The sequence below is a fragment of the Pyxicephalus adspersus genome, chromosome 6 (assembly GCF_032062135.1).
Source record: "Pyxicephalus adspersus chromosome 6, UCB_Pads_2.0, whole genome shotgun sequence".
Classification (NCBI taxonomy): domain Eukaryota; kingdom Metazoa; phylum Chordata; class Amphibia; order Anura; family Pyxicephalidae; genus Pyxicephalus; species Pyxicephalus adspersus.
The window spans coordinates 14,671,486-14,693,814 of record NC_092863.1 but is presented as its reverse complement, the minus strand read 5'-3'; the positions used below and the strand labels follow the sequence as shown (position 1 = coordinate 14,693,814).

Sequence of the window (22,329 nt, the reverse complement as noted above, 5' to 3'; positions counted from 1 at the left end):
CTTGGATCTACAATCAGAAAGAGATTCTACTAATTTAATTTGCTGACGGTAGGGGCGATACTGATTGAATCTGGAAGAGCAGGTCCACCCGAGGACAGAACTGCCTACATGCGCAGGAAAGAGGTGCTGGAGCTTTAGCGAGGAGGAGGTAAATCTGACATTACCTCCCCCCCCTTCCCTTTAATTGGGCCTCCCCACCCACCTTGTTTTCTGCTCATTTTAAAATATAGAAGCCTAAATGTGCTCTTATAATTGTTTCTGCCTTTTTGCTACATCCCAGTAATGATTTCCACATCAAATGGGGTCTTTGTTTTCCCGATAATTGCTGATGCTTATGTCACCAGCAATACAAAATATTGCAATATTGTGTTGTGATGAGCAGCCTAATTGCCTATGCCAATATTTTATCAAATTTGGCCTCCAATTTCATTCTGGGTGAGGGATTAAATACAGAAGGTCATAACACCTATCAGGAAAGCTGGAAATTCTAAAACCAGGTCACCAATGGCAGCTTACGTCATGTCTCAGTCATAGGTCCACCTTATAATTGAAAGCTTGAGATGGTTAGGCTATGTTTAAAAGAATGTAAAGAATCCAACAAAGGCTCCAATGGAAGAGTCGGATGAAAGGAGAATGAAAGGTCAGCCCTGTATGAGATGGTTGGAGGATGTGGAAGATAACCAACGGTCCATTAGTATGAAGAGATGCCATGGGTGGCATCCGGGAGATGACCGGAGAAGAAGGCCAAGGTTGACAGTGGACCGTAGCACATAGCTAGCGAGGTTGAAAAAAGACCACCACGGAAATTATTATTAAATAAAACCATATAGACATAGTAAGTTATTACCAACATGATCTTATAATGGCAACAATAGTCTTGAATCACTCGCATGTGCATGAGGCATTGGTCTAAAGTCTACTACATGTCCAGTGCCAGTGCCAATTGATTGTTAGCCATCACATCTGGTGGAAGCCGGTGGTCATGGGAAGGTCCCCTCCTTTCGGCCATTTGTAACCTCTATTTCCACCATACAGTCCGTATGATCTGTAACGTTTTCTGACCTTGGGGGAACCTTCTAAAATATTTGTAGGGTCCTCAGGAAATCCATGTCTATAATTATTATAACCACAGCTCACAGAATATTGGTTTGGTCAGTAGGAAGAATAATTGTTATATTGATGGCCAGTGGGAAGAATTTTATCCACCAAAGTGCCCTAGGAACCCCGAGCAACCTGCGGAGAAACCCCAAACTATAAACTAAAAATGACGAGTTACTTTTCTTGGGTTTGGAGGTGTCACCAACCATTTACTAATTATCCGTCAGTCATCAAACTGCTCCAAAATGATGGAAATAGTTGGCTTGTTGGGGGAAATTCCCCTATGGGGACATATACACTCATATATATATAGATTTAATTATTGTGAACATGTTACAGCTTTTATATAACTGCTTGTTCAGATTTGGCCTGATAGGAGGATGCTCTAATACTGCATCAAGTAATATCGATCGTTATAGCTCAGGAAACTCCTCACAACAATGCCTATACTCTGTGCAGCTCTCTGCTCTGTTCCTATGACAACACCACATCGTCTCGCCCACCCCTTCCTACGGACCTGCACCTTATCAACTAGCTCACCCCGCCCCTCTTTTCTCATTGGCTCCGAACCCTTTTTCCCTCCCTGTCTATTGGCCGCTGTTGTTTTCTCCTATCATTATCCTCGCAACACCGTAATTCTGCAGTCCTGAGGAAACCGCAGTGGATCCCCGAGCGTGGATGTTGCTGGTGTTCAGGCGGGCACGCCCAGAGTGGGCGTGGCGTTAGGATCGATGTTCTCAGCCGGCGATTGAGGCCGCCTGGCAGGGTAAAATGGCGGTTGGTGCTATTAAGTGCTGAGGATACCGGACAGAAGAGCAGACAGGACTAATGCTGGGTAGGAACAATGGGGGGCTCGGGCTGTGCTGCTCTCACAGGTCCTGGCTTTGTGAGTGAGAGGTGGGAGGGGGTTGTGGGAGTGTGTACTGTATTGTGCAATGCACAGGCATGGCACTGCCACTAAATGACATTCACAGACTGGGGGAGAAGCACCACAAGTCCCAGCATGCCTGTCAGCCATGGCTGTGTGTGCTCCAACCCCTCTGTGCTCTGTATATGTGCAAGGAGCTCTATATTTCACTTGTAGGTGGAGTGTGCTGTGTGAAGTCTTCCATTAAAGAGGCCCTGTCACCACTAATCCATACACAGTACATCAATAAATGGAAGCTTTATAGGGAGCCAATCAGCCACTTCGTCTTGATCGGAACCCAAATAGAACCATGCTGATAGGAGGAGAGAGATAAGAGAGATGAACCTGTCTGTCTTCTGCTTCTCATATTACTGCCCAATCACAGGCTGGGGGAGGGACGAGACCTGTGGGTGTTACTGAACTGTAACGGAGTATAGTCCAGTCTCCTGCTTGTGGTGTGACAGAGCATTGCAAATCATGGGACAGGCTGGACACAACTTTTGTATCTACCTCCATGGCTGTCACCTTTAACCCTTTTGCTGCCAGCTCCCGCTTCTTTTTCATTTCAACTTAACAAACCGGTTTTACTATTGTTCACTTTTTTTTATAATTTTTTTTTTTTTTTTTACGTGCAGGTTTAAAACATAGTAAAAGCCTCCCCCCAAACATTCCATTTCTGAAGTACTAAAGGTGAAGGTTGGGGGTTTAAGGCAGAGCTAAAGTTTCTAAATTGGGAGCTGGTGGGATTTTTATAGCTGGAGGGACTTGGGATGTCTCTTATGCAATAAAACAGAATGTTCTCAATCTTTTTTTTCCCCTGAATATATTGGGTTGCGCATGCTCCTGTGTGCTGGGACTGAATAAACTTCAGCACGCATGCGCAAACCACTCTTCTGGCATGAGCAAGGGAAGCCTTTTGTTCATTGGTCCAAGGCCGGGTCATGTGAGGATAACTCGTCCATTGCCTGAATGTTGGCTGATATCGGCTATAGCTGTCTGGTGTAGCGTTCATCGGCGTGATGAAGTCTAAAAGTATAAAGATAGACGGGACATGATGGTACCCATAGCCTGTTTCTTCTACCTTTCCTATCGGGTCACCAATTCAAATAGACGTGACCACCATATCACCCCAAAGAATTAAAAATGTGTAGAGGTATTTATAGAAAGACTTGTCTATTGGTATACAGGTACAGAGGGGAGGGGGGGTCTCTCCAGGCTTTATAGGTTCTTGCTGTTCCTCCTCTGATATTAGTAAATATCCAGGGACTTTATGGTATAGATCAGCGCTCGCCAACTGGTGGTCCTTGGCTCTGTCCCTGGTATGGACACAACCCGCCCACTACCATCCCAGACTCAGACCTGCTTGCTAAACATCTGGAGGGATCTGAATGTCATGTAACTGACTCGCCATAGCTGGGGAAGGGATATCGGATTGTCTACTTCTCTCAGGTTTCCTTTAAATGTTATATAATGTCAGCTTTGCTTTGTTTATATTGCTGTGTGCAGTCATAAAGAGCCCAAGCTTTACATTTTTATTGACCATCCAACTTTTGTGTAGCTCAGTCATAGAGCACATTCAGTCTTCTCTCCTTGTGTATAACTTTGTTTTGTTCTCATTTTAATGCATGCGTGTGATCAATGTTCCCTCTTTTTGTCTACTTTTGTATAGATAAGGGGGAGTGGTCGCCTGTTCTCTGCCTGGCCAGGCAGCCTCATCCCCCAAGTGCTGGTTGCAAATGAGAATGGAAGACATGTCTCTATCTGGCCTGGATAACAGTAAACTAGAGGTAAGGATGGCTCTCACTAACAGATTGGATTATTTTGGGTTAAGTTGAGGACCTCTACCCATTACCAAGGCTTCTCGTGTAACCTGTCGAAGGCTTCATAACCTCATGAAAAACTTAGGAACCCATTTTTGTGGAGGTGGGCGTTTCAGTCAATTGAAGATACATTTGGCTGTGGAGCAAATATTTGTGTTTTTTAATATAAGCAAATTGCAATCATTCTAAATTGGTGGCCACTTGCTGCAACTACATTTGCAGTATCTGAATACAAATATTTTATTTTGCTTTGAATAATAGTAGTAAACCCAAAACAAAAAAATCACACTTGCCTTCAATCCCGCAGATCCGTCTGGAGGTTTCGTCCATTGGCTCCTGCCTCGTCCCGGTATTTGTCTTCGGCCCGCACGCCGACATCTTTTATTCTTTTTCTGTCTTTTTCTGGTTGTTCTTTCTGTGTCACCAGATCTCCCATTGCACAGGTGTGAGATCGGGTGACATAGATTGGGAAAAAACTTTGCTGATCTCACTGCGCATGTGAGATTGGTTATTTTTTTTTCTGTTGAAGAAAGGGCTCCTTCTTCGCATGCCTGGGATGCTCAGGCATGTGCAGAAGGAGCAGCCAAGAGCTTCCTGGGATAGGTGACGTAGTTATCCTGGGAGGCTCTGCGCTCCCATTCATTCTTGATCGGCTAGGTGATCAGGAATGAAGAGGGCAGTGCTGCACCCTTTTTTATTTATTTATTTATTTTTCTATCAAAAAAAAAGCAAACAAAAATTTTACTTTAAATAAAAGGGTTGCCTATCCTTTTATGTAAAGTAAAATTCTGAGTTTAAGTACGTCTTAAGGGCAAAGTTACTTTTTTTTCTTCCAGAGCATCCACCCGGTCAGCCTTTTTATGTGCTTTTCTGCTATAAAAGTCCCAAGTCCTGTGTTAGCTCTGTGTCGCTTCTTCTTGGAGCTTAGACAGGATTAACCTCCTGTAAGGTAACACCAAGTGTGGTTCGGATTAAAAAAAAAAAAACAGCTGATAGTGGTAACCCCGAGCCACACTTGGGGTAGCTAAATAAATAAAGACTTTCTTAGACCCACTGGAGTCCTCCTGTGTCCTCCCATCCTCTGGCTGCGTCCTCTTTGTCCGATCTGCCGCTTATGAGTGTGCTGACGTTCCCCGAGAGTATTGAATGCTATACGCTGGATGAAAATGTATTTTATAGTATAATAGTATAAGTATAATAAAGTTTGAAACACAAAATCATGCCAAAATAATAAATGTAATAACAAACTTTGACATGATTTTGTGTTTCAAACTTTATTATATTCATACTATTATATTATACTATAAAATAAATTTTCATGAAAGACAATGTACCACTTTTAGACATATAAATCCAGACAGAAACCTCTGCTCACCCATGTAATGGTGATGGGGCCTGGCAAATGGCTGCTCAGTAAGAATGATAGTTTTTGTTTTTGGGGTATAGCAGAATCGCCCTGCATCAGGGCTCAATAAATCTGTCTCTGTCCTGCGTTCACCAGAATCATTGTATTTCATGATACTGGAGTACTGAAGCTGAAATGTGAAATTCCAGCGCCTCCTAAATTTTGTTACCTTTAACTTGCCATTCTCTTACCAAACAATGCTACAATAGGCTTTAGCTGCCTGTCAAATCATTATTAGTATTACTACACAGTATTTATATATGACATATTACACAGCGCTGTACAAAGTCCATAGTCAAGTCACTAACTATCCCTCAAAGGGGCTCACAATATATTTTCCCTACCATAGTCATATGTCTTTTTAATACAGTCTAAGGCCATTTTTAAGGGAAGCCAATTAAACTAACTGCATGATTTTGGAATGTGGGAGGAAACTGGAGTACTCGGAGGAAACTCACACAAACACGGGAGAACTTGCAAACTCCATGCAGATAGTGTCCAGGCTGACGTTCAAACCTGGGACTGAGCGCTGCAGAGTGCTAAACTCTGAGCCACTGTGCTGCCCATTTAATTTTTTTTCTGACAAATTAAAAGTTAAATGGAGATAGTAATGGTGTAAAGGTCTGGCTATTTCTGAGTTCATTGCAGCCTTTCTCCACCTTTTTAACATGCAGGAACCCTTGAAATAGCTTTCAGGCAAGCCCTGCTATGATTATTATATTCACAGCTCAAAGTTCATTAGTGTGGTGGTCAGTGGCAAGAATTCCTCTTACATTGCTATCCAAGTGAAGAATATCACTCTATGCTCAAGGAAGCCCTAGCAACTTCTGCAGGAACTCCAGTGGCCCACGATTGGAAAATGCTGATTTATGGGGTGCCTGCACACACAGCTGACTAGTGATCATACAGATCAAGGCAAACCTGACCTTGTTTCTGTTGTCCCTCTCTTAAGACGACACCGGGATCATGTTTCCTTTCTCTTTAACCAAACTTTGCTCATTCATTGATTTCCAGTCCCTGGTTTTGTTATTGAAGAATGTCAATGACTATATAAAAGCATTACTTTTCCAAAATATCAGCTTTTCTCCCAGTGGTGGAACAACATTTACAATCTGCTACTTTTAAATAGGATCTACACTCCATTACTGACATTTATTTTGGACTTGGATTCCATAACATTAAAAATTTTGCTTATAGATGGATGCAAATTGATTATTTGCTGGCTTCTGTTGGAGGATTCACACATGGAGACATCAGATGTGTGGACAGACAGTGTGCAGGAGAGGACACAAGGGTTTGATCTGCTAAATCTGCTGGAGAGTTCCCTCTTCAATTGACTGAGTCCTATTGTGTTGCACCTATTCATACCATTCCTTTATCATATGAGGGTTTGGTTTTCTTCACTGTTTTGTGCTGCATAGATTTTGTAAGGAGATGTGAAGATCATATTCTCATACTCTCCAAGTGTCTTATAACCAAATTCTAGGCAGGAAACAAAGGCACACATTAATGCATCTGCAAGCAGTGCATTATATAGACTTGATATCAGCCTCCTATAGATACAGCAAAGCTCAGAGCGTGGGGGTAGCAGCACTAGAAGCCAGTCAGGTGTTCTGCATGCTGATAGGAGACGATCCCAAAGTGATCAGTACATTGGTGTGCTACCTATTCACCTATACAAAAAGTGAAACTGCAGCAAAGATCAGAATTCTTCTAACAGACAAAGATATGCTGTGGGGTAGAGCATTGAAAATATCATGACTGGATAGACGGAGATCTTTCTATTCTTAGGAACACTACCTTTCTTTATATATTTCACCTCCATATTTGCCCAGTTCAGCTTTTGCAGAAAATTTTGACAATAGAAATGACCTTTGTTTGTCTGAGCAAAAATCTCTTTACTGGGCATTGTAAGTGCTTGTTGGTAACATACAGAATAGTGACTCGGATGGTAGTTTTCTGTGCAGTAAAGAACAGATCATCTGGATGGAAGCCAGTCACCTGTCCCCTTTGATGATCATCCTGCTGCAATACATTGAACCATTGCAGTTAGATTTCATTGTCATGCATGCTTGTCCTGGGTTGGTAAATATTCCAGCCAGTGGATCAGCATAGCAGCTTGCATATCCATAATGAGCTCAGCAATGCCAGTCCTTCTCTGAGTTATTGCTGCATCATCCTGTAGGCATAAACCCAAATGCTTGTCTCTTTAAGTCTTGCATATTCATAAACTGAACATTCTCTCATAGGGACTCTGGGACTTCATCTGGGAAAATCCATTTCATACAATTGATTCATCCCCTTAGAGATGGGCTGTCTGACTGGGGCTTGTGTGCAGAGGTTGGGTCTTGCTCCGATGATGATCCATTCTGGGTATTTTCACATCACCCTTGCAAGCTTGTTCAGAACATCCATAAATTTGTATGATTACACCACCCAAAGTCTTACGCCCACCTATTTCTGTTCCTGTGGGATTCAGCCACGAAACTGGTGTTGCAAACTCATTCACAGAGAAAATCTCATTCATTTCTATGAAGAGTAGAATTATATCCCCAAGGATGGCCTCTCCATAGGAATAAATGCTATCTCGCTGGCATATGAGCAGGCTTGTTACAAATGTATAGTTATTAGGTTTTAAATAATAAAGTCAGCTAGTTTTTAAAGCAAGTTTCCATTCCAGATGGTATAAAATGTACCTGATAATAAATTAATCAGCAAGCTGCTGATTCATACTTCTGTATCCTCTGTATTGGAAAGCTAGAAAGAAAAATGTATGATTGTATCCAATATGCACAAAGAAAATCTTGAGTTTGTGCTCAAAGGGTCACACCCTGCCAGCACTTCCTGAATCTTTTAGTTTTCCAGGTTTGTATAATTGGGGCTTTTGTTATGTTTCTGCTCCCAACATTACTGCACTGGATTCCATTTAAAGTACAGTAGTCGGTTCTCTAGGTGCAGTCTCTGCATCTTCAGTTCAAAAAAACTTATTGTATTTATAGTTTACATGGTGCATCCTTTGTTTAAAGTGGAGCTAAATTTAAACAGTAAAAAATTGAGACCAGTCGGGCCCTTTTATTGCAAAAGGAAAGGACTGCAGCAAAATAAACTTGCATGCTGGATTACTTTTTCCCTTTCCGTTGTGGTCTTCATCCAGGTTCTTTGCTGACACCGCCAAGATGCTGTATCTCCCATTGATGTGCACTGGATACCACAATAAATGCTATTAGTCAAAGGATATGGCATAATTCTTTAAATATTTTGTAGCTATTGTAGGACTGACTAGACAGCGCGTCTTTTTGGCACGGTTAGCTCAATTATGTTTTTTGGATACCGGACCATCACAGCTATTTGAAAGAATGGATAATATTATGGGGTCCCCTGATGTGCAGCTATACGATAATTCGTGCCCATACACCCAGAAAATGGTCTTGAGGTCAGGGCTCAGTGTGGGCCAATTGAGTTCTCTACACCACAAAATCTCTTTGGGCACATGCATAAAAATAAGAAAAACCTCCAAAACGGTTGCTACAAGGTTTGTAGTGCACATTTTTCCTTATGTGTCTGTATAGGGCTATTCAGAGGTTTAACCTTTTGAATTTTATTTCTGCTGCTCGCAGGCTATCAAAGTGCCCAAAACATCTCTATAATTTCCCCTCCTATTGTGTGTTACTTCACCCTCCTGGATTGTAAGCTCTTCGGGGCAGGGTCCTCTCCTCCTCCTGTGTCACGGTCTGTATACGTCTGTCATTTGCCTAACCCTATTTAATGTACAGCGCTGCAAATTTTTTTGGGTGCTATATAAATCCTATTTAATAATAATATAACAAAAACCCCTTTGGCACAGTTTCTGGCTGGTCCAAGTCCCAGCGCTAGTCTGAATAAAAAGCTATTTGCAAATGTTTATCATACTGCAGACACTGGCACAAGGACTGAGAAGAAAAAAAGATCGATACAGCCGGAAGGTGAGAGTTTGGTTTCAGCAGAGGACTGGGGATTGCCCGAGATTGCTTTGCTTTTCCTTAAACTGTATGGCTGTGGGAGCCGTGTCTGCTGCAGGAAGCTTGTGTCAATCTTGCATTCCATTGCTGGAGGAAGTGAAAGACTAATACCGTTTTGCATTGTGACGCAGTGGGCTTGCAGCATTTTTCTAAACATGTTCCTTGTATTGGCTGAAGATGTGCTGTTTGGCCTAACTGACCATATAAATTCTCAACCAAATCTGATAGTTTGGTCTTGGGTACATTTATACATTTGTGTCTTGTATTTCTCCTAAATTCCAAAGGTGAGGGATCTCACAAGTTCAAACACAACTACAACTTCCCCAAAACAAAACCAAGTTGCATTACACTTGTCATGTTTTGTATTCTTCATTGGTAAGGTCCTAGTTTGTCCAAGAACGGAAGATAAAGATTTCTCGAGCCTTCCAAATGCATTTTTTTTTTACTTGGTGATCTTACCAGTAACACACACAAGGAACAACTTTCCTTCTCCTTGACTCATAACAAGGCCAGTGTTCTCCCAAAACCTTTTTAGCTGGGCACACCACCTGGCACTTTTCAGTGACCACTCAGCTGTTTTTGAATGGTTACAGAAGAGTTGGGTCACAATACAGGGGCTGCCACCTGCCTACAATTTTACTCCCACTCGGCTCCAAAAAATTTCTGGGTTGAGCACTAAAGGCGGTAGGGTGTTGTGTAGTGAACTGTAGATGGTTGATTATTAAATAGAGAAGATTGCAGGAATGAGTGTACAGAGCATAGGGCAGCACTTGGAAGGTTCAGCAGATATCCTTTTCTGTTCCTGCAGAAATTAAATGTTCAGGTTATAACATAGATTTTGGGATGAAGGCAACCTAAGGAACCAAAAAGTTCTGGTGCAGTAAGGGGAAATTCCAACTTGAGGTCAGAGTAAGGTGACACAGGAGTTCATCATTCTGCTGCTTCTCTTTTTACCATCCAGTCAAGATTACTAAGTGATACAGAACTGTAGTGGAGAAAACATGGGTCACCTTTCCTGCTGTGGTCAGTCAGAAAGTATGATTCTTAGGATCAGAAAAAAATGGAAGTCTTTACACAGGATGCAGTTCCTGAGTTGACAAACAACCCAATTGTGTGAATTTAAATAGTTAAAAAACGGCTTTAAAGTTTATTTTGTTGAACTTTTTGTTTTAGACATTTGTCTCCTGCAGGGACTCTTAAATCATTCTCATTCCTTTACCTGTTCTATTCTATTTTTTTTTCCTTTTAGGCCCTTGCTCATGATATTTACACTGACCTGGTGGAGGATACGTGTTTGGGGTTAAGCTTTGAGGTTCATCGAGCTGTTAAATGCGGCTATTTCCTGCTGGATGAGACAGATCCTGAGAGCATGAAAGACTTTGGTAAGCTTGTGTGCCATTTAAATAAAAAAAAGTCGCCACTATGACGAGTATGATAGTGTTGTGTTTAGATAACGGAAGAATTAAACTTTGTTGGGAGTTTTCTTCTCTCATTTACCAGGCTGCAGGTAATGGGAGATCTATTGCTTCATTGCACTTGTGGGCCATTTATTATTTTCTAGCAGTATTGGATTCTAACCATGAAAAATTCTGCAACTACTTCATGATTTAATATGATCAGCAGAGACAACTATTAACCAATCACAATCTCTTTCATGTTTTTTGTATAGTATGGAAACAAATATCCTGTAAAAAGCCCAGGGGAAGGACTATGGTTCTTTAAAAGATTAGTTAGGTTGGTGGCCCTGCATGCGCAAAATTCCTTACTGATCAAAGCAAGGGCCCCGCTGATGGTGACACATGGTTTGTGCTATTAGCCAGGGAACATATAATGGTGGTAAACCATGCCCTATAGGATTACAGATTCCTGCCAATTTCTGCAGCAACATGGCATACTTTCCTCAGCCCACACTTGGTTTTATTTGCTTCAAGGCCAAATGAATTAGTCATCTAGACAAAGTGAAAACTATATAGCTTATTCTTTGTCATGTCTCGGTATTTGCTCAGCAGTGATACTGTTAATGGATAATGATGGATTCTCTGTACAGTAACTCGATATGTAGTGCATGCTATGTGTGATTGTTTTTAGGTTTTGCTGTCTGTAGGCCATTCACTAAGCGCAGTGATTGGGGATAAGCATCAGTATATACGCTGATAGCAGCAGTGTGTCATGATCTCTTAAATAGAATCTTCCTTTTAAAAGAGACTCTGTAGATAATCTCCAATAATTTATTTACTTGGATTTTTTTTTTTTGATAAATGTATTTATTAGACCTGTACCTCTGTATTAGACCTGAAGTTGCTATAGAGTTTCAATTGATAGGCAGAGTCTGTGTAAACTTCTGACATCACATTCAAGATTGTGACACCCAGCAACAGTCCCAGGCAATTTACATGTAAAAACCTCCTTTGAGTAGATGTTCTAAATCCCATTTACAGAATGTTAACCACAGATTTAATCTACAAACATTAATGTTGGTAAAATAAAATGCTTGAAACAAGGTCTCTTAAATGTTGTGACCCCCTGCTATTTTCTTTTGACCCTTTAGCACTTTACATGGTTTTATTTTCTTTCCCCACACTTCAGAAATCATAGACCAGCCAGGCGTGGACATCTTTGGTCAAGTTTACAACCAATGGAAGAGCAAAGAGTGTGTTTGTCCAAATTGCAATCGAAGTATAGCAGCCTCACGCTTTGCCCCTCACCTTGAGAAATGTCTGGGCATGGGCCGAAACAGCAGCCGGATCGCCAATCGCAGGTACGAGGAGGCTCTTTTCTGTGCTCTGGATCTAGCAAGGATTTCCGTTACTAACCCACTCCAGTTACTAACAACATTTGAACAGTTGGTTTAAAGTGAACCTGTCTTTAACTAGATTGTTAAAATATTGCAAATCATTTTGTTTTTTTTTCTATGGGGGTTTAGCTGGGCCCTGTTCTGAGGTTGTGCATCTTACGAAGTTCAGAACAAACTCTTCCTCCTGTCATTTAGCAGCCCACTGGAGCTTCTGTGACTAATAGTCTTGACATTTCATACTACAATATCTAAACTAAGGCCTAAAACCATTCTTACTATTTAGGATAAAGTAACCAATACTGACATGTTACCTTTCAGGATTGCGAGCAGCAACAATATGAACAAATCGGAAAGCGACCAAGAAGATAATGATGATGTAAATGATAATGATTGGTCGTATGGCTCGGAGAAGAAAGGTGCGTTTAGTCAGTCTGGAGGTAACTAACCTGTGCTGTACTTTATTTACATACAACTTTTCTGTGATTGATTCATGAACCTGGTCTGAATTTTTATTTTTATTTTTTTATCCCTTCCCTTTTTTTCTACCTGTGTGCCTTCTTCTGATCATTGTTTAATTTTCCCAACCAATGTTCACTCTTCATTCATTCTGACAAAACTGCGATTTTATTGTCTTTGTCATTCTTTCATCTATCTGCATCTTGTCTCGTTTTGATGTGCACCTTTCTTTTTCCTGCTCCGTTCTGTCACTGCTGCTATATATATCTCTGTTCTTTTTCTCATTCCTTCTCTGTATCTGCTGTACAACTTCCCCCATTTCCAGCAAAGAAGAGGAAATCAGAAAAGGTAAGACTTTATTAAATTTTGTGTTTGGATTGTAATGTGTGAATGTTGGTATATATAGGCTGGATTATGTGCAGCTGCACCTTGGGTCTTTCTAGATCTTTGTCATACATGTCCGGATGGGAGAAGGCCAGCTAACTGGCTTGTGTTTAAGGTAGCTGGTTAAGGTAAAAAGTAGATTTTCAAGCTACTGCTTGGTCTCAGTAACTTTTCAGACATTTCCTGTAGGATTGCAGATCGACTTAATAAGTAATTATGCTCCTAACTCTAAACTATTTTATCTCGCCAATCTACCATTATATATTTTTTTTACACCTATACTGGGTTAGAAACCTAGAGAAATGATTAGAGGTCCTGACTGTCTATAATACAAAAAAATGTAAAACCGGACATGTTTTGCTAATTCTTTGACTTTTTCAAACCCTAAACATGAGATGTTCACTACAGTGAGTGTGAGGTTCCCTTGTATTATTAATGCTATTAAAGATCTTTTTTATATCTAAAGAATATCTGGGGCTTTACCACTTCACCTGTGGGAGTAAGGATTAAAATGGGCAGCTAAAACTACACCTATAGGATTTCTTTTGTACTGTCACCTAGCAGGGTTGGCTAGATTGGGTTCGAAATATCTATTAAGAGTCAAAGGATATCTGTCGGTTTAGGCTTGTCCTCTGGGGTCTGTCTAAAGAATAAATTGGGCAGCAGCTAGTTACATCTGCAGAGCTTTCTACACACTTAGCAAGCAGTAAATGTTGGTTTGTTGGGCCATTAGTCACTACACAATGCAATGATCTACAGAATACTTTTTATTGCTGGTTTGTTTTATGTTTATAGCTCCTTCCAGTGTTTTACCAGGTTGTCTTGTTATTATTATTATTAGTACTTATGGTAATTTGTTTCTTTTTCTTTTCAGAATCCAAATTCTCCACGGAGATCAAAGTCCATAAAACACAAAAACGGTATGACATATATTTTATGTTCACTTGGTGTAAAGATGGCAGTGTTGGGAAGTAATCAGATGGGGCATTGGTTGACTTTTGTCATGGTCAAGCCACTACCTTATAGACATAGTCTTTGGGGTAATAAAGAGTGAATGATGTGTTATATGAAGATGTAGGTTTATAGGAACCTAAATTAAACTCAAGTCAAGTGTTTAGTTTTCTGGCAAGATGTAGAACAATTGATGAGATGTTTAACTAAACAGACATTTTTTTTTTCTTTAGGCGATCTCTCGGTTAACACTGACCCATTCAAGGTACAGTTCTGGTTCCTGTTCAGCGCCTGTGTTTTTGGTTTATTATTAGTAGAAAGGCAGTTCATTACTTAATAAAATCAGATTTACCCCAGTGCCAGTTGCCACACTATCAGTTCCTGCAAATGTGATCCAGTGTGTGGCTGGGTAACAAGGAGCTTGCTGCATGTCCCCTGGGCCCAAGTCTAACATTTCAGCCATTTACCTAAACATCATGTACAGCCAGTTAAGTGTGTGTGTGTGTGTATGTGTATATATATATATAATATATATTAAATTATACAAATTAATTGTGTGTTCCTTTAGCAGTATAGTAGCAGTTCCGGAATTAGTTATGAAAACCTTGGACCAGAAGAGCTTCATACACTGCTAACGACGGTAAGACTTGCAGGAATTCATGACTCATGCTAGATTTAGTTTTTCTATATTATCTATACAGTCTAGGGAATCTGTGTGTATTTAAAAAGTATTCCCTTTTAAAAAAAAAAATAATAATGTGTGGGTGAAAGGTTTGTGCCACCTCTCAGGTTTATTCTTTCTTGCCTATCCATGCATTCATTTTCCCTTTGGTATATAGTTACATAGCAAGTCAAGTTGAAAAAAGACATAAGTCCATCAAGTTCAGCTGGAGATCAATACTTTAAAATTGTATTATCTTCTAGCTTGAAAAAGGGTAAACAAGACCCAAAACATTACCCACAGATGGCTACTGTTCTTTGACATTGCTTGATCATGCTTGAAACAATATGTTTCTAGAAGTTTCTGGTGCCGCATATTTTGTGATTTCATAGTTCTGATGCACTGAACAATAACTACATGCACAAGTGTTCAAATAATCTGAATTTTTCTAGCAATCTGTCTGTTACATTGTAACCATCATAACACTATGTAAGTGTACAAGTTATGGGGTGTGGCACCACAAGCATGCTCATGCCCCATTTTTCAATACCAGTTTATTGTCGCTGAGTCACTCGGGTAATTCATGTGGTAACATGCTCTTGCAACATTAGAACTGCTTATGAATGGTGAAGGGAACTGATCAATCAGATGTCAGCCTAAAGTGTTCAAAAGATGCAAACCTGTTACTATTTAGCATAAGATGCAACTACTTATCTCTTTCTTTTGTGAAAATTCAAAATGTTGTCGGGATCTTTATAGCTTCAGTAACCTGTGTATGGTGACTTCTACTGCATCCAATTTAAATGTAAATGGCTTGCCAAAAATTTCACTTCCTTACTCAATGACAGATATCACTACGAAGTAACAAGTAACTTCCCCTATGCAGGAACAATATAATACGGTGGTTCAAAGCCTGCCTCACCTTCCCCAGAACTAACTTCTAGCTGAATTATCACTTCTTGCTGCTCTTCATTGCCCACAGCTTTATCTAATTCTTTCCCTAAATCTTTATTTGGTTACTGAGCCAGGATACACCTTCCATGGGTTTACACATGTCTGGCTGTAACTCATCTTTAGGTGACCACCTATTCCTTTTTCCTTGTCATTAATTTTCTATCAGGCTACATTTTGGGTGCTAAAAAAAGTTCTGAGCCATGGCAGAATCCCCCATAGGATGGGTGTGAGCACTTGATGCATATGGTTAAGTGGTGGGAGGTTTTCCATTTTTTTCATGGAAGAAAACTCTCCCTTTACCTGGTTGCATTTTCAGTGACTCTGCATGAACTATTTACATTTGGTCCCCAACCCCCCAAGCTATGTTTTTTTTTTTTTTCTGAATTGGGATTTGTTTTCTTCTAGCAATGTGGAGTCATATCAGAACATACCAAGAAGATGTGCACCAGGTCAGTGGGATAGGTGAATGCATGTAGCATCAATGTATGATTTATGAAAACTGAAACAAAGATTTCAACCAAAGAAATCATTTTTATTGCTGATAAAGAAAAACTGGTTACTTTTGGCTTTTCCTACTGGTGTCCCAACTTTTTCATTTTATAAGGAAACCTTTCAGTAGGAAAAACTATTGCTGTTGTTCCTTTGCAATTTAAAAAGGACTTGTTGAGCAGGAAAAATTGTGCAACAAGTAAAATCTGATTACCTGAGCAAAGTATGCAGATTTTAACTTTGAAAGTGACACTTCCACCAGATCTGCTTTGGCTGGTGAAAATTGTTCCCATAATAGATAAAGTTTTCCAACTTTACACTTTCATTACCTTCCTTCTGCTGGTCACAACTAGTAGAGAATAATAGACACCCTTCCTGGTAAACATGTCTGCAGAGCAGATAACTGGACTCTACCTGGACGGACAGTCATGTCAGAGACATAAGGCCATATCCTAATTCTATCATGTCATGGCAAATTTGTTGGGGCCTAGTTAGCAGCCCTTTCATTTTAGTTGATTTTGGAAGTATTGGTCTTTTTAACTATCATTTATAAAATAGATTGCAAGAATGGCGGCCTGCATGTTTCTATTCTAGAAAAAAAATCCTCAGTGGGTATAGAAAAAAATCACCCCTTTTAAAATATTCAAATATGGTTGTTTTGCAGCCAGAAATGAAGACCCTAGATTTACTAAAAATCCAAGGGAAAGATAAAATGGCAAAAGTTCAGGAGAGGGAAAAAGTCACCAGTGTGTCAGGTGAAACTGTTTCTATACAAGTAGTTTACCTGTGTATGTAAAAGTTACCATTCTGCTTTTTTTGCTGGCACTGGCAGCAATTCACACTGTTTTACAGACAAACCTAAATAACTAATTAAATCAATGCCTTGTATAGCTCACAGTATTCTTGTGTTCTTCTCCTCCTTCTTTCAGGTCATTGCGATGTCCCCAACATACAGATGACCAGCGTCGATCTGTCAGAGTTTACCTGCTAGGCTCCTCTGCGTAAGTGTTGTAGTCATGCACATTAGATAAGAAGTGGTGCCAGCTGATGGCCTTTCTTACAACACTTCTTACACAGCCCCCTTGTCTCTTACAGGTCGCTCCCAGAACCTGACGGCATTACAGACAATGACAGCTTTGATGTGGTGGAAGGGCAGGGCCTGATGAGTAGGATTCCATGGGATGGATCCTCTGATATCTCTCCATCAGATTCTGCCTCATCCAAAGCCAGTAAGTTAGTTAGCCTGGAAGAGGGCAGATTTTTTATTTGTATGTGTCTGTCTTTGTACAATCAGATCACACTGCAGATGAATGCGTAAATACCAAATTTAGCAAGGTTATTAAGCACTGTTCAGATGCCAAACACAGAATAACACAGTGTCTGTTTTTGATATTGTGGGCTGCTATAGCTGCTTGATTTACGCATATATTGCCGCTGTCCTCTTGACAGCTGAGAATTGCTGTTCAGTGTCAGATGCGAAAGAGTAGCACTGGGGCAGGTTTGATTGGGTTTCTGAAACACCCATTGTCTGCGGCCAGTAAATTTAAAACATTGTTCCTTTGGCACTTATTGGATCCGTGGCTGTACATGACCCTTTGAGTTAACCATGAATTGGGGGCTCCCTTAGACAAAACTGTTGTTCTATATTAGGTAATCTAACTAGGTATTGATTGGTTGCTATAAGACATTTCTTTCCTTTTTTGCCCGTTCTTGAGTTTTATACATTAACTTCCATAGGTCAATTCTCATCTATTGATCTGTGGTATAACTTGTTGATAATAACTTGTTTTTAATGAATTGTTCTCTGTCTGCTGCTTCCCAGGCACGAATAACTCAGACACTCGGAAACCCAAAAAGAAAAAGCCAGGACATATCAGCATGGGCAGCGCAGGGGGTGGAGGTGCCAATAAAAAGAAAAAACCTAAAGCCCCTGCCCCTCACACACCCGGAATGTACAGTGAACTTAATTGAGACAAAGGACATTGTGATGCTATAGACCAGATGCCAGTGGGCCTGTTTTTACACAGGTGGTTGCCTTCATAGCCCATTGGCTACAAATGGTTAAGAATGGGCTCACCCCCCCCCCCATCTTTCTTAAGTGATAAACCTTCTACTGTGAAGAAAAGTGTCGTCTGTACTACAGAAAGACGCATACAATTCTCCATCAAGCTTTTTCTTACATCTCCATGTTCTACCATGTTGCGTATGCCTTATCTCTGCTGCCTGGCTGCCAGTAACGTCATGCCCAATCATGGAAACTTGGCTTCGGTGAAGAGTTTGGGGTGAAAAAGAGCGGGGGGTGGGCCACAGAGAGCGGGAGGCCTGAAAAGAGCTCTCCTCTCGTCAAAGTGTTAGACCTTTGCTGCTGTGTCGTATAGCGACATTAGGTCTTTCAGTGGATAACTGGACTTTATTTTCTTTTTTTTTTCTCTCCATGTGGCGACAGGGCTCTGCCCTCCCCGTGCTGTAACTCTCATCTCTGGAACTTTCTGGAATGCGAGGCCGTAAACTTGAAGACTTGCAAAAAACCACACGTGACCTCATCACTTCCGGCACTAAGTGTTCTAGGTGTTTGGTGTGCGTGCCCTGGCGCTGGCCAGGGGCAGTAGCATCGAAGTGTATCTGCCCCTGGCAGGTGGAGGGGTTAAAGGATATCTTGCACGTATTAAAAAATCAAACAAAAAAAAAAACAATTCACACTAAGTATTTCATTGCAAGCCCATGTGCTTCATTGTAAATGTTTATAATGGATGCATCCGTCACATTGTAATTTGATGAAATAGCATCATGTAAAGTCAAAGGGACTTTGGCCAGAGACGGGTAAAGGAAAGGCCAATTTGCTGTAGGCGTAATCTGACAGTGTTCACACAGGTGATTGTTTTTGTTGTGATAAAGACAAATTAAACTGTTCTCATTGTGTTTGCCATGCCTGAGGGGAAGGGGGGAGAAGGTAAATAAATAAAACAGACTTGACAAGTGCTCAGGTACGTGGAAATAATCCCCCAGTAAAATAGCAAGAATTCCTTAGTGCATGCTAACTTTTTTTTTAATAACTTCCACTGTGCCAAAATAGTAACATATTGCAGCTTACCATTCCTTATATGTGGTGGCTGTTTTAATCATTTTTTTTTATTCATCTGGTGATTCTTTCTTCTGCTTTGAGGGTGTGAATGTTCACTCACCATACCTACTAAGGATCAGTGTTGCCATTAGTATTACAGAGCAATATAATATAATGCCCGTGACTCGGCACCTGGAAATGGATCTGCAACTTCTACCAGAACCCCAATGCATAAAGGCTATTTCCCTGCCATTCCTGTATACTCCAGTTCACGGCTTTATTCTATAATGTAGGCTGGCTATGCTGAATAACTACACTTAGAGGGAAAGTTCCAACAGTGATTGAACAGAAACTATAAAGTGTTACCTACAAAATAGTTACGTTTTAAACATAGCAGAGCTGAAGAAAAGATTTCCTTAATCGCAGCACAATCCCAAAAACATGGGGAGGGCTGGCTGGTACTTTCCGTGTCTGCTAGTGTCCCAATCCTGTAGGTGGTAGCTTAACCTGAAGACACCAGAATTTGTGTTCATAAATGGTTGAAAGAAACTTGAAGACTTATTCATGCGTAGAACATTTAGTTAGCACATTCTTTACATTAATCTAAAGCAACCTCTCCTGACCTTTTTACCATAGGGCAACCCTTGAAATATCTTTCAGGTCTTTAGGAAACTACAATTTTTACATCCATAGCTCACATTATATTGAAGTAATGTCTTTTAATTTGTTGGGCTTTGTGAAGACCCTTACTGATACTAAGGATCTTTTTTGGCTATCAGTTAAACTGACCTGGGATGCACAAATTGCTCTTTCTTCAAGGAACCCCTTATAACATTTTGAAAATCCCTGGTTAAGAAACTCACCTAAAGAGCACATATGTAATTGTGATTCCCAGGTGTCAATGCTGTATTGTATTTATCAGTCTCCTGATCTCTGCTAGGGCAAGTTATTCAAAAGGCAACCTGGGTAAATAGCTTAGGGCCTGATGGGGGGGATTAGACTGTCACTATAGATATCTTTGCAGCCAGCTTCTATCGATGTTTAAATATTACTAATCCACAGATGATACCGCCATTGCTGAACTGCTTCTCCCTGTCCTGCATAAAGGTAGTTGCCAGACAAATGTGCCGCAGTGAGTAGGAACTCCAAGCCGGTGAACACTTTGCAGAGACAGCTGCTCGCTGACTCAAGGAGCAAAAGGTGCTGTCACTGACCGTCTGTTTCGTCATTATAGCTTGCTGTCTGACCCCTTCAGGAATTGGGACTGATTCTAATCCCACCAACTAATAAGTAAAGTATTTGCAAAAAAAGATAAATCTTATTTTAGGCAAAATTAGGGGCAACTCTTTCCAATTGCAATATTGTTTTAATTGCTTGTTCTTGTCTTTTCCCAAGGTTTTAATTTTTAATAGACTTTGTAATTTGTTTATTTTTTTGTGATCTTCTAAAGAGAGAAGCAGGGATTTATTCATGCAAATTGGCAAAATTTTTTGTGGATTTGCTTTTCATATATGAAAATGGTTAATGGACTGTTTCATGTTAATAGTGCAGCTCTAATACAGTTAAAGGGGCTTCCATTTATTATTCAGAGCTAGGCTAGCTACTGACACCGGATGAGCATGCACCAGCCCACTAATAACTGATAATTCCATTGAAAAGTTCTCTTACAACTATGCATCCAGCAGTGTATGTCTGTGTATCTGCAGAAGCAAGGAATTTCTTTGGGGAAAAAATTAGCAGGGGATTGGGAAAATCCACCTGGTCGTCCTGCATAATTTCTCATGCAGGCTGTTTTGGCAAAGAATGTTTTCCAGTTTGATCAACATTCTCTTATGTTTGTACTCGCCTTAACTCAAAGTACTTCATACTCATTCCTAATTATACTAAAATGCTGCTCTCTAGTTCTTATCCTAGAATACCATGATAAACAAGGACTGCTAGATGAGTAACAGGGAGGCGAACATTGTCCACCAGGGACATTTATATTATAAATGTGCAAATATCGCTGCAGTGAAAGGAGAAAATGAAACCAGCCACCTTTAAATTCCCTAAATGTAATTACCTGCTGCAATCTTTGTAAATATGTTTGTGTGTATACATACATGGTTCCGCATTTTTGCCTAGGGGTCTGTTTTGGCCTAAATCCAGCTCTAGTCTGTGTAGGACAGAACACTCTTACAGAGAACAGCGGCTCCCCGTTCTGTACATACAAATCCTATCCTACAGTATTGTGCAGTAACCTTCATCAGACAGGTAAGCCCCAAAGGGTGCCCCATGCAAAGAAACAAAATCATGATGAAATCTGATGCAAGAGCTTGCAACTTTATTAAACATGCTGAAAGTAGAATTCTCTTTGTTGTCCTGAAGCATTTCTTTTAAAGTGGCATGAAACAAATAGTCACCACAGCAGGCTTATGCTGAGCCCTGGCATTTGAAGATCCAGTTTTTGCTTCCATGGCTGCATAATTTGATTTTAGGTCAGAAATCTAATTTTTAGACTGGATGACCAGCATGACAGTTTGTATTTTCAGTAGGTCGGCAGTTTACTGACATATTTGATGACAGGTTTCATTCAGTGCATTTTTTATTCAAATTGGCTTGCTGTTTAATTTCCTCCACTGCCAGCAGCTCCTAGGTTATAAATGTGTTTAAATGCTCTGAACACACAAGGCAATCTGTTCATAATTTAGTTTTAAGTGCTAAATTATTCACTGCTGTGTTAAATGGCATGCATTACTAAAAAAAAAAAAGTAGAGTCTTTGCCTTGAGCATACACAAGTACCTAAAGGGCCTTGACTTATGGCTGGGTTTTACCCCCTCCCTGAAAGTGTTGACTTTCACTTCAAAATATTTGATCTGGGTTCAGTACTTTTGTTAGTTACCCAAAACAACCATTCAGCCTGGCACTGCAGGCTTTGTTGGCTCCATGCCTGTAATCTGGATCAGTGCAGATCCTGGAGCCAGACAGGCATTTATTTTTGGAAGATCAACAATGACTGGACTTAGCCACATCCCACTGATGTTTTAAGAGGAGAAAACAAAAGTGCACTCCTAGCTTTTGTTCTGTTGATAAAATATACTTCATCTATTGTTCTTGCTCAGTACTTTAGGAAATGTTTTATGGCCACTTAGGAATAGTGTAAGGTGCAATTTTTACTGGTGCAGTAAGCGGTAGATATAATGTGCCCCTCGGGAATTTTGTCTTATCCATTTTTATAGCTGTCATTTAAAGTACCCTGTTGCTACAATCATATTAAAAATAATCTAGAAATAATTGTAAAGGTTTACCTCTTGTCTTATGTCACCTTGCTGCTGGGATATCGTTCTAAGTCTGCTAGGAAACCAACACTT

General features: G+C 40.4%; 1 protein-coding gene across 5 annotated transcripts; it reads left to right on the top strand.

The window, feature by feature from the left end:
• Positions 1-1,737: 1,737 nt before the first annotated feature.
• On the top strand, positions 1,738-18,827 carry ATXN7L3 (ataxin 7 like 3). Of its 5 annotated transcripts, none has more exons than XM_072414714.1 (13): positions 1,738-1,933; positions 3,675-3,792; positions 10,478-10,610; positions 11,815-11,986; positions 12,341-12,459; positions 12,804-12,826; positions 13,737-13,782; positions 14,047-14,078; positions 14,382-14,453; positions 15,834-15,877; positions 16,847-16,918; positions 17,013-17,146; positions 18,364-18,827. In XM_072414714.1, the coding sequence occupies exons 2-13, from the start codon at positions 3,742-3,744 to the stop codon at positions 18,423-18,425; spliced, it is 960 nt and encodes a 319-aa protein (XP_072270815.1). In that variant the 5' UTR covers positions 1,738-1,933; positions 3,675-3,741; the 3' UTR covers positions 18,426-18,827. The 5 variants fall into 5 exon arrangements, with proteins under 5 accessions (XP_072270815.1, XP_072270814.1, XP_072270813.1 ...); XM_072414713.1 differs by having other exon boundaries at positions 1,742-1,933; positions 12,341-12,438; positions 14,385-14,453; positions 17,740-18,827; XM_072414712.1 differs by having other exon boundaries at positions 1,742-1,933; positions 12,341-12,438; positions 17,740-18,827.
• The last annotated feature ends 3,502 nt before the right edge of the window (positions 18,828-22,329 follow it).